Source organism: Jaculus jaculus, chromosome 1 (genome assembly GCF_020740685.1).
Source record: "Jaculus jaculus isolate mJacJac1 chromosome 1, mJacJac1.mat.Y.cur, whole genome shotgun sequence".
NCBI classification, from domain to species: domain Eukaryota; kingdom Metazoa; phylum Chordata; class Mammalia; order Rodentia; family Dipodidae; genus Jaculus; species Jaculus jaculus.
The window spans coordinates 202669547-202682853 of NC_059102.1; the positions used below are offsets into that span (position 1 = coordinate 202669547).

The 13307-nt window shown below is 40.4% G+C and overlaps 1 protein-coding gene across 2 annotated transcripts in view; it reads left to right on the top strand.

Moving 5' to 3' along the window:
• Positions 1 to 13307, top strand: part of Wwc2 (WW and C2 domain containing 2) — a 250300-nt gene that overhangs the window by 141173 nt on the left and 95820 nt on the right. For both annotated transcript variants that reach the window (XM_045141686.1, XM_004657110.2), the window contains exons 3-4: positions 11010 to 11213; positions 12896 to 12972. In XM_045141686.1, coding sequence (XP_044997621.1) covers positions 11010 to 11213; positions 12896 to 12972 — 281 coding nt within the window. The remainder of the gene's footprint in view (positions 1 to 11009; positions 11214 to 12895; positions 12973 to 13307) is intronic.

Here is a 13307-nt window from a genome sequence, read left to right on the forward strand (position 1 = left end):
GTTAATCTATGGTGGTGGTTAGCATTATTACTTCCCTGTTGATTTTCTGTTTGGATGATATATCTATTAATGGTAGTGGAGTATTGAAGTATGATGGTGTTGGTATTTATTTCTGTTTTGTTGTCAAGTAGATTCTGTTTTACGAATTGCAGTGCACTTGTGTTTGCGTGCATATAGATTCATGATTGTGTTATCCTCTAGTTGGATGAGTAAGCAGTGGCCTTCTTTGTCTTTTTTGATTACTTTTGCTTTGAAGTCTATGTTATCAGATATTAGTATAGCAATGCCTGCTTGTTTTTTATTTCCGTTTGCTTGAAATATTATTTTCCATTCTTTCACCCTGAGGAGGTGTCTGTCTTTAGTCGTGAAATGGGTTTCTTGACAACAGCAGATTGAGGGATTCATTTTCCATTTTCTAATCCACCCTATTAATTTGTTTCTTTTGATGTGTGAATTAAGGCCATTAATGTTTAGGGTAATAACTGTGAGGTTTTTTAATCCCTGCCTTATTTGGGTGCTTTATGGCAGGTGGGAAAAGGGGATGGCGGGACCTGTGGTGTGTGGCAGAACAGAAAAGGGGACAGTGGGAAGGGGAGGAAGAAGGGAGAATAGCCGTGGGAGGGAAAGAGGAGACCAGTAGGTGGGAGGAAAAGAGAGGCACCTGGCCCCGATCTACCTGCAGGCACTGCAAAAGCAAGAATCCTTAACTGCTGAGCCATCTCTCCAGCCTTATTGTACATTTTTTAGAAATGTTAATTTGTGGGCTGGAGAGATGGCTTAGCAATTAAGACTCTTCCCTTTGAATCTTAAGGACCTATGTTCAATTCCCCGGTACTTACATAAGCCAGATGCACAAAGTGGCACATGTGCCTGGAGTTCATTTGTGGTGGCTAGAGGTTCTGGTGCAATCATTCTCTCTCGTGTCTCTCAAATAAAATAAATAAAATACTAAAAGTGTTAATTTTGAATTGTTGAATGCTTTCATCCAATCACTTTCAGATCTTATTTTTCTGGTCTGTGATTGCCCATTTCTGTTGTTGTTGTTGTTTTGTTGTGTAGTTGTTGGAATTTGCCTCGCTGTCTTATTGTATGCCTGAGACTTCCTGAAGATACTGTCAAAGACGGGTCATTTTCCTTTTAAGTCCTTGTTTCAATGTGTAACTTGCCTGAGGATCTTTTACTAATGATTTATTTTCCTCTTGACCTTGGCATGCTTATTTTCATGTTCATTAATATTTTACTCACAAACATTGTTGATCACAGTATGTAGACACTGAACTCTGTCATTTTTAGCTGAAGATGTTAATTTTCTGTCAGATAGTTCCTTCAGCATTTTAATTTTATTGAACCCATTTCTGACATTTTTTGTTCTTATGTTTTTTATTTTTACAGAGTTTCTATTTCTTTGGCTTTCTGTTTATTTTGTGGCATTTGTCTTTCCTTAATGGAATAATCTCCTGGATGATTTTAGTGTTTTGTTTCGAGACTCTGGGTACACTTTCAACTTTCAGAGTGTTTTAGTAGATAATTGACCTGATTATGTTTAGATGGCAAGTTCTCTCCTAAGGTTAATTTTCAAAGCCCTGGCAGACTGTTTTGCTCTGAATTTGCATCACCCAGAAGTGACTAGGATCTGTATGATCATCTACACTGCTGTCCAGTTATCACTTTTTGTGATGTTCATTGAGTCAGTTTAGGATTGACCTCATATACAGGATCCCTTTTCAATTCTTTCCTCTTACTCATCTCTTTTCCATGTAAAGCTGAGCGTTCATCCTTTGCGCTATTTGATACTTTCCCTGCATGGGTGTATGTCAGGGCAAAGTGGGGAAAGAATGAGCCTGAAGTGGGTTGCTAATGATGTAGGATTTGGGGGTCTAGGGAGAGATTATGCAGGACACCCTAGGACTGTGGACCCAAACTTTTGGGTCCTTGTTATATTTAGCAAAGCATTAAAAAAAAAAAAGACTCTGAGAAGGAAAGTTATGAATTATGAGGGTTGTTATAGGGAGAGTTAGGATCCAGGGAGGAGGATAGCTGAAAATCTCAAGCCAGAGGAGAATTGTCCTTCTTGCCTGGTAGAAAGAGGGCAGATGGAAAGAATCTTGATCACAGAGAAATTTCCAAGGAAAAAGCCCCTGGAGAAGACACATGCACACATGTGGAAGGAAAACATGAGTGCAGGCCACAAGATTCAGAAAAAACACACACACACATATGGAGCAAAGCCTGAGATCCAAAGCCTACAAGATCCCCTTCAGAGCTTAAAGAAAGATCATGTATGTAGCAGAGTGAGAAAGCACACAAAAACCAGACAGGAAAGTATCCACAGACGAAATCCCTCCTCCTCACCAGACAAGCTGGGAAAAGGAAGGGCTCACCAAAGCAAGGACCAGGAGATTCAGGCATCAGGAGAAAAGGGGTCAAGAGAGCTGCACATGTGCCAGGCCCATATATGTGGGTCAGACATCCAGTTAGGATGAGCCTTGCCATCAGACTCAGGTGTGGTTTGTGGTCTCAAGGGCTGACTCAGCAAGGGCATACCCACTCAGGTGTGCTGAGCTGAGGAAGAAGCAGGAAATTGCTGCTGGGAGCATTGCTTGCAGCCATCTTGGATGAGATGGGATCACACGTGGATTCCAGTCCTGCCAGGACAGGCAAGTTGGCATCCATGTTCTCCTTGGGCCTTTGATCCTGGCTGACAAAGCTGCCTTTCTCTGTTTCTCCTTTACTATTATGTTATTAAACTTATCTGGGATGGCTCTGGGGAAGTACACAAGATCTTTGACTTGCCATGTCCTTCCCTCCCCCATCTTGTGGCTGAGAGAGTGGATTTTGTCTGGGAGCTGGACTGTATTCTTATGAGAGCTAGGAAATAATAAGTAACATTGGAGGCATAGAACTACAGCAGAAGTAGAGAGCTCTGTGCCATATTGTTCTCCAAATGCTTACTTGCTTTGAACATTTTCTGTTTATGCATGTGGATTTCAATTGTAATCGGTGGGAGTAATCGTGGTGTGTGCTTATTTCATATTACTCTGAACTAACACATGCTATGTTTGGTTTTGATGAAAGCTTCTCAAATTTTATATTGATCTGTTTTCTTTTGATGAACAGAAATAAATTTGGGGCCCTTCTATTTTACCTCTGTCTTCCTTCATCCTTTAAACTTTATTAATGAATAAACTTTAGATAACAAAGAAAACTTTTACATAGTTTTAGATAATTAGCACAATCAAAGAAAACCTAATATAAATGAAGTAGATCCATTGGACTCACTTCTCCCTGGATATGTAGCAGAAATAAACACAGCTAGAGTACTGCTAAATACTGTCAAAGCACTGTACTCTTAACCACAGACCTTTGTTATAGGTACCTTTTTTAATGTTTATTTTCCTCTAAACTGTTGGGGGCTGGAACAGTATGACTTTCTGATTGTCAGTTGCTAGACCTTACCGGGCTGTGTCACCTGCCTTTTGTGGAGAACTGTGTGCCAAGTAGCTGGCCTGACTGTCTTCAGAGCTGCCACTGCTTTGAGGACTGCCTTGAGGAGCTGCACTGTCACCACAGCTGTTTGCTGTCAGTGCGCTGCTGTAGCTCCAGAAGGCATTATTCCAGTATGACTATCTCAAATAGTGTAGTGTGCACAAGGCTTTTTGCTATTACAAGACTCATGGAAATCTAGCAGCCATTTTTACTTAGGCCAGAGGGAGAAGTGGCCTAGCAGAAGAAATATAATTGGTGCAAATACAGTCCTTCATTGACAGCCCTCCATTTGGAGGAAAGACAGAGCCATGTTCGTGCAAATATCCCTGTCAAATCACCTGATGTCTCAGCACTGGACTGTTTTAAAGGCTTCTCATGAGTGGCCTTTCTTAACTACCCTTGAGAACCATGAGTAAAGTGGGCTGATAAGCAGCAGGAATAGATGTGCATTATCCCTCCCAGTGTGATTCTATTATATGTAGTGTTTTACAGATGGCTTTTTCACTCAATATATAACCTTTTCATGACTCTTGATAATAAAACTTAACATTTCTGTCAGATCTTCCTAAAATCAAGCTGGGATCCTTTCATGCACTTTCCTAAAATCTTTCTATAGCACACTATTTTTACAAAGTAGATTTCATATTTACTTAGTTATTCATTAAAAATGAGAACAAATAGTAGCAAATGGAAAGGATCACCGCTGCACTGATAGAACAAGGGATGAAAAGTAGAAACATCCAGCCCTTCTGAAAAGTATAACCAGAGCTACCTAGAGAAAGTGCCTTTAGCTGATAGCCAAAGTATTGCCCTGGCTAAGTAGACTGGGAGAAGGATGCAGCGGAGTTTAGGAGGGGAGAGAAGGAGCATCCTTCTGCAGGAGGAGGACCACAGGTTAAGACAAAGGCCTTCAGAGGCTAGAAACCAAATGGCTTAGTGAAGAAAGGAGAGAAATTAGGGGACTTGGGGCACATGAATAAGGGTTGGAGAAGTGAACAGGGGCTCAGTCCTCATCTGGACTGTTTCCGTGTCCTGTTTAGTGACTACCTATTCCTTGGCAGCTTACTTTTTCAGTGAGAAGAAGCTCCCTGGTCTTCACTTAACTATTTTTCACTTAAGATAACTATCTCATTCTAAGCATAAGATTTTTTATTTGTGCATCATAATTCATTCTAAAATGTTATTTTCTCTGTTGCTTCTAATAGAAAGTTAGTAATTATATGTAGACGTAATGAACACTAAGTGAATTTTGCAGATGCTTATAAAAACAAATCTAAGGAAAGTTGGTCATTCAATATACTCATTCTTCTGAGCACAGTAGGAAGAATAGAAATAGAAACAGAAAGAACATTCTGTTGAAGAGTCTAATGTTATCTTCCACCAGTCCTGTGTTCCCTTTCTCTCAAGTTTGACATCTATAAAACTGATGGGATGTGAATTCCCTTGATATGCATGATGGTTTAACAGTATGCAATATGTTACTACTTGAATATAGCAGACAACATGCAAATTACATTGCATTATAATACAGTGATCTCCCAAGGCCAAGAGGTCTTAATAAAAAAATACCACATTTGTATAATACACTTTCTTTGTGTGTTTACATTTGATAAATATTCTTTTCAAATCTCCTCAGCAGATCTAATAGATGGAGATGAAGCACAGGCTATGTTATGAAGCTCTCTCCCAAGGTGCCTTTGGGAGCCCTCTTTTGTAGTTCAGATTTGAATTGCACAATATTTCAGAAATACAAATGTTTTTTGCTGAATCTCTTATAACATGGTATTTAGGCCAGCCTACCTGTGTTTCTGTTATCTTCTTCACATCAAACTCACGGTCATTGAACAAAATGATAATGTTTTATCATCATCGTTATTTTCCTTCATTCTTTTAAGTGTCAGTCACTGTTGCATCAGTGTTTTGTAGCCTTTTACCTGTTGACAGCTATTTTGTTGGAAGTATACGACTTCTCTGAGATGGAAAGAAATTATGAGTAGCCAAAACTTCCAAAGAAACTGAGAGAACTGAGGGGTACCTACATACTATTATGACTTAAATCATTTCAGGTTTATAACACACATTTCCAATTTGGATTATCTCATTATTTGATCAGTTTCTTGGATACATACACACATAAATAATCACTGTAGTGAATTATCCTAAAATTAAGTGGCTTAAACAACATTTATTGGCTCATAGTGTCTGTGGGCTATTAACCCAACTGTGTCTTAACTGGATCCTCTGGCCTACAGTGTCTTTCTTTTTCTTATAAGCCTCTGATCAAGGGTCCAGGCTGTAGTCATTTTTGAGCTTGAGTGGAGAATGTGGTGTCTTTTATTTCAGGGTGCATTTCTTTAGTAGGATTCTTTCATTGCTGACTGTCACCCAAAGGCCTTATTCATCCATCATCACATGAACTTCCCCATAGTTCATCTTACAGTGTGGTAGCTGGCTCCCTTAGGAGGGAAGAGGGGAGGAAGGGAGGATGAGAACACACTATTCAGCCTAGGAGATAATCTCAGAAGGGGTATCTGATCACTGCCATGTTCTACAATTTAAGCAAGCCAGTAGATCTAGCCAGTGAGGGACATGAGTGTTGGGAGGAGAGGATTAGTGAGGACTGTCTATAGTTATGAAATTTTATGACCATATTTGCTATTCGTTAGATGATGAGATCTGTATTTCAAGTTAGATTGCATTCATGTGTGTGTGTGTGTGTGTGTGTGTGTGTGTGTGTGTGTGTTTGAAATTGACATAAGGACCAAATATTAGAATTCCCAGAGTCCTGTGTTGCAATACATATATAAAATTGAGAACTTTAGCCTCTTATTGGATGCTTTCTGCCCATTGTCCTTATGACCTGGATGACTGAGCTGCCTGCCCATGTTGATGCTGTGCTTGAAGATTCTTCTGCCATCCAAACATTTCTTGTTGAAACAATGGCTACAGCATATATTTCCCCAGTAATCACAGGAAATGTGCATCTTTTGTATATTTAGATATGCATATCTTTATAGTTAATGTTCACAATTCTGCTTTAGAGAATTTGCATCTTTAATTAGCCAGTGACTATGAAGCAAGAGCTGTAGGGCTGAGGAAGTGGCTACAATATGCATTGATAACACAGAACATTATGTTAATCTCTTATTTGACTAGACATTTTAGCAAATTGATAAATTGAGTTTCTGGTTGACTCAGGCATAGGTGCATGCTCTTGTCAAACAGTGGCAGTCTGTGGTCATACCACCCTGCACATTCTCATCACAGTGGTTAGCCCATGTTTTATCTGTGCCTGGGATTTAGTTCGTTGATATGACATAATGATAGGAAGAGGCCAGTGCCATTGACAGTTTTAACTACTCACAATTCCCAGGAGACAGAGCCTGCTATACCATTGAAGGCTCACAGGGTCAGTTAGGCAACAAGATCAAAGGAGAAATCATGACTCATACCACTGTGGTGTCTTTGGTAAGAAATGAGTTATGTAAGGTGGGATAATAGTTTTTGCAACTTTAGGATTGGCCAGTTTTTGCAGTTTGGGGGTGAGCTCTGGGTTATAGGGGTTGTGGTATTTTTGAATGTAAAATGCCCCCTGTTGGTTCATGTGTTTGTAAACAAGTACCTTTATCCATTGAGCCATCCCCCCACCCCATTGTGCTTGAATGCTTAATCCATGACTTGTGTTAGTGTTTAGAAGCCCACAAGCAGCTAGCCTGGAGAATGCAGTTGTAACAAGAGAGCTCCTGCCTCCGGCAAGGTAGAAGTCAAGCCTGAAAACCCTTCACAGCCCATTCTGAGTTGCTTTCTTGGGGGTACAAAGCATCCGTAAGTCATCCCAGTGTACTGGGGTAAGGAAAGGAATAGACAGGATGACCATGGAACATTCAGGAATGACCTTAGCATTCCTTATTAGAAAGGAATGAGACAGGGTTAAGTGCAATAGGAAAAGGACAGTGACATCAGCACTGGGGTGGCAGGAAGGCTGCAGGTGCCTGTACATAGAAACTAATGAGAAACGAGTGTCTTCTTTCTTCCACCCACTACCTGAATATCTTAATGGATTTTACCTTGAGAGTACTGACATGTGGTCATATGAAGTAATGCAAAAAACAAAGTGAACTGTTTGAGTTTTGAAAAGGGTCTAAGAAGAACATGAATACTGGAAAAAAAAAATAAGTGTGTTGTAGAACATAAACTCTATTCAGCCTAACTGTGTTCAAATCCAGACTTTTCATGTGAAAAGTCTGGATTTGAACCCAGCTAGACAGGCCACATTTCAGTACTTCGAATGTTCAGTTCTCCTATACCATCTCCCTTCTTATAGGAAGCACACAGTGCCAGTGTCTGGCTTTTTATGTGGGTCGTGGAGATCTCAACTCAGTTCAGTCTAACTTCATAGTTTTAAGGTACACTTCCTTTTTAATATATATATTTAAGATTAGGCTTCATGTATTCCATGGCTTCATACTTTCTATGAAGGATAACATTAAACTTCTGATGCTCCTGCCTCTGTGCTCTTAGTGCTGAGATTACAGGCCCATCCCATCATGCCCAGTTTCATGCAGGGCTGAGGAACTAACCCCAGGCCTCATGAATGCTAGGTAAGCATCCTGCCAACTGATCGACACCCCAGCCTCCGCCATGGGGCATTTTCTTTTTGATCTGAATTGGTTCTAAATGTTTGGCACAATTGACAATATGTCTGTGGGTTTATTTCCAGACTAGGTTTCATTCTAGAACAGCTGCTTTATCTAGATTATATTTACTCCATCATATCTGCATTTCTAAATCTCTTTCTAGTGATTTTTTTTCTCTCTCTTGCACATTTTGTACTTTTTTAGGTATATCTTGTAATTTTTTAGGAAACTCTGAACATGAACTTTCTTAATTTTCTCAGGTGTTAGGATTGTATTTTTCCTTCTAGAAAAGGTTTTTGATCTTTTTTTTTTTTCTGGTCAATTAATAAGCCAGCCAATCTTGAGATGTTTGTTTTAAGATTTGGCAGGTCAGGCTCAGGGTAGCCTTTTTTCTGTCTTTCCCAAAGCAGTCTTCATTGAATTCCCTACATGTTCTCCATGGCTCTTCCCCTGTGAGAGTTTGGGGAATTTCCAAGTTTCAGTCATTCTCTACCTGGCCTTGTTCCTCCCACTTTTTGTTCACCTTATTATTCAGCCATAGCCTTACCAAAATCTCTGTGGAAGGTGCTGGAACTTCTCCAATTTCTAGAACTCCTATACCGTGCTGTACAAATCCTATCTATCATGACCTTCATGAAATTTCCACCCCTCAAAGTTAGAAGACTCCTTTCTTTTCTGCGTTTAGATTATTCCACCCCCCCTTCAAAAAGTGCTGCGAGAAAGAAATGTCAGGTGACCTTAGAGTTCACTTCAGAGGCGATAGTCCTGCTCTGCTCGTTGTTCAGTATCTAACTTGATGCTTTATATACATGCCTCGGTTTTCTACTTATCAGCATGGCTGTTATAGCATCATGGTCCTCATCAGTGCTTTCTTTAAAAATTTTCATTTATTTTGTAAGCAGAATGAGACAGAGACAGAGAGAATGGGTGGGCCAGGGCCTGTAGCCACTGCAAACGAATACCATATGCATGTGCCACTTTGTGCATCTGGCTTTACATGGGCACTGCGGAATCAAACCTAGGTCATTAGGCTTTGCAAGCAAGCACATTGACCAATCAGTATTTTTATTAAAAATTTAAATTGTCCCTTTAATTTTTTATATATCAAGCTTTGTGCATTTTCTCTTTAATACATTCTTATATTTGACCAAGATATTCTTGCCCCCCCCCCTTTTTTTTGAGGTAGGTTCTCACTCTAGCCCAGGCTGGCCTGTAACTCATTCTGTCGTCCCAGTCTGGCCTCCCACTCACAGCTATCTTCCCACCTTGGCCTCACAAGTGCTGGGTTTAAAGGTGTGCGCCACCGTACCCAGCTGGCCAAGATTTTCTACTATTTATGTTGGGTGTTCCTAGGCTCAGGATTCCATTAGATACCCAGTTTGAAGTCATAACACCATAGTTTTTACTCCCTCATTTTGCTTTTATTTTAGAACATTTGATGGTTAAATACAACATATAGAAAAGAGCTTAGATTGAAATATAAGCACACAATTGTGATAAATGAAAGAGACAGAGCATCAAAAGCTCCTAAAAGCTCCTTTTTTTAAATTTTTTTTTGTTTACTTTTATTTAATTGAGAGTGACACAGAGAAAAAGAGGCAGATAGGTAAAGAGAGAGAGAGGGAATAGGCGCGCCAGGGCCTCCAACCACTGCAAACGAACTCCAGACGCGTGCGCCCCCTTGTGCATCTGGCTAACGTGGGTCCTGGAGAATTGAGCCTCGAACCGGGATCCTTCGGCTTCACAGGCAATCGCTTAACCACTAAGCCATCTCTCCAGCCCCTAAAAGCTCCTTTATGTCACAACCTTCCCTCTCCTGGGAGATGGGTCTTTGACAGTGGAGGCCTCTCCTATCTTTCCATAGATGAAGGGGAGGTCTCTTCAGAAACCTGCGTTAATTTTCTTACATATTCACAAACACCACCCATTCCCTAAGAAGCACCCTTGTCACTCCAAAGCCAGCCAGCCAGACACTAGTATACCCTTGTCCTTGTCTTCAATATGATGATGATAATGATAATATACATTTATTATAAAATAGCAAGGTTATCAGTATCCTTTTTTTTTTCTTTGTGCTTGGTGGCTTCTTCTGTTACCTTGCCACCAGATGAAGAGTGAATATTATGGCTGTATGACGAGTGGTGCCATGTGTGAGGCCGACTCAGCTGAAGAGACCAGGCAGCTTCAAGCAGAAGGCAGCATGAGAACATGCTGGCAGAGCCTCTTTCTCAGAAGGCTGCTCATTGATTTCCCCTTAGGGACTCCAAACTCTTCCAGGCTGGATTCCACCAACAGAGGTTCTAGTTAGTCCAAAGAACTTGACAGAGTCTACAGGATGCCAGTATAAATTATAGACTAGAGCCTCTTTTTTTCAGCCAAGAGCAGAGTGGATATGTTTTTGTTTGTTTTTAAATTTAGTGTACCATAGACTGACTTAATATTTTGGTTAAATACAATAAAAATGAGTTAATAGAAAAAATTTAAAGGCCTACAGTTAAATGTAAGCCTCAATATTATTAGATTCAACAGATACACAAAAACTGAATAAAATTGCCATTAAGATTTTAAAATCAAAGCATGTGTGATGGCATGCTCAAGAGACTGGGGTAGGAGGGTTGTTTTGAATTTGAGACCATCCTGTACTATAGTGTGAGTTCAAGATCAGCCTAGGGTACAGTGATACTTTGCCTTGGGGGGGGGGGGAACACAATACCAACCATTAAAAAAAAAAAAGACAAAAGCCACATCAAAGTTTTGGAGAAGTTATTCCATCCCTCCATAGGATCTGCACAGATTTGGAGGATGTGAGACAAAGCTTTAATAACCCCTCCCCTCAAGCACAATAAAATTCTAAAGCAAAACAAACCCCACTTACTATGCTTTCAGAAACCACACAGATCGAAGATCCGAGAAAGCAATGGCGTGGCGAACAGGAGAAGATGCTCAAAGACTATCTCTCAGTGGCTCAGGACGCGCTCAGGACGCAGAAGGAGCTGTACCATGTGAAGGAGCAAAGGCTGGCCTTGGCTCTCGACGAATATGTACGGCTAAATGATGCCTATAAGGAAAAGTCAAGTTCTCGCACCAGCCGTAAGTACAGTGTGGCTGTGCAGACATTAGACGTAGAATCGGGACTGTAGCTAGGAGGAGATCTCTTATTCTGCTTTGGAGTTTAATTTTGAGCCCTTTTTCTTCCTAGGCAAGAAGAATTCCTCTAGGCCATAAGAGGTGAGGGTGCCCTACAGATTTCTCAGTAAAACTCATCCCCATTCCAGTTAAAAGTCTCTACATTTGGGCATTAAACATACCTTCTGGTTTCTCCATCACCTCACCTGAGTGCCTTTATTTTCATTTGTGAATAAGTTTCTGTCTTTTTCAGAACAAGGCAAGACAGTTGACCCATTTGACTACCTTATACAATATTGTTAGTAGGGTGGATGTGGAACTATTGGATACAGTTTCTGTCATTGCCACCTCTCCTTCCTCTTCACCTCATGCATTGATTCTGTGGAGTTGAGTTTGTGCAAAGAAGCAGCTCTCTGATAGGTACAGGCTCAGGTCTACTTCCATATGACTTCCTGGTGAGCTGCAAAGCCTTGCGACCCCATAAGGCATGTGTAAATCCTGGAAAACAATCCATAATATTCCTCTTTCCTGATCTTAAAAGAAAGTTTGATGGCTTGAAGAGTCAGTCATAGTGGCTCACATTTGACTCCCAGCACCTGGGAGGCCAAGGCAGGACAATCACTGCTTGACACCAGCTTGAGCTATACAGTGAGTTCTAGGCCAGCCTGGACTGTACAATAATACCCTATCTCAAAATAACTAAATGAATAGTTTGATGGTTACTTTTATATTTACATGTCTAAATAACACTGAAGGAATTAGAAAAATAAAGTGTCCACAGAAGAGCATATGCCTTGGCTCTTTTGTGTGTGGACCTAGAACCTCATGTAGAACCCCCACAGCTGAGCTACATCCCAAACCTCTTACTTTGTATTTTGAAGCTGGGTTTCACTAAATTGCTAAACCCACACAGGCTTTAAACTTGTGATCCTTCTTCTGTAGCCTTCCAAGTAACTGGGATTATAAGCATATACTAACAGGCTGACCCATAATTTTTCCATTTAATTTATTCATTTAAAAATTTTTTAGCTGGGCGTGTTGGCATACGCCTTTAATCCCAGCACTCAGGAGACAGGTAGGAGGATCTCCGTGAGTTCGAGGCCACCCTGAGACTACATAATAAATTCCAGGTCAGTCTAAGCTAGAGTGAGACCCTATCTCAAAAAACAACAACAAAAGACATCGTGAATGCCAGGTCTGCCTGGGCTAGAGCAAGACCCTACCTTGAGAAACTAACTAACTATATAAACAATCAGACAAATAAATAAATAAATTTTGTACAAGTATATATCTTGTTGAGCATACTGTTTTCTTCCCCCATCCCTTCTGTTAGTGTCCTGTGTCTTCTAGAGAATTTTAATTCTATTTTCTTGTCATATGTACATACATATATGATTGTATATACCTGTATAAAATCTAAGAACAACAAATAAGAGAAAACATGGTATTTGTCTCTCTGAGATTGGCTTAATTCACTTAATATGGTTATTTTCACTTGCATCCATTTTCCTAAAAACAACATGACTTCGTTTTGATTTATGCCCACCTATAAATCATAGTTTTAACATCAACAAATTCCAATTGAAAGCTATTGGTGTAACTTACAAGTAATCTCTCTCTCTCTTTTTCTCTTTCTCTCTCTCTAGTCTTCTCAGGATCTTCATCTAGCACTAAATATGATCCCGATATTTTGAAAGCTGAGATCTCCACAACACGGTTACGGGTAAGACTTGGCATTATGATTCTTCATTAAACATGGGATAGAAACTGGAAGCCATGGAGGAGGGCTGGGTGGCTCCTTCTGGCTCCATTCTGTGAAGGAAACTTCTCCACCCTTCCCTGCTGAGTGGTCTTGTTCCCTTTGAGCAGGTTCAGGGGTTGAATCACCTTCGGCACTGGGGCATGTCCTCCTTTGCTGGGCTTTATTGTTGGCAGCTAATATAGTGGAGATAAATTTGCATCATGATAACTTACTTTCCCTCATTGTGCTGTTTTCCTGTTTCATGAGGCATATTAGTGTTTAAATGGGTGCTACCACTTCTGTCATCTTCTCATTCT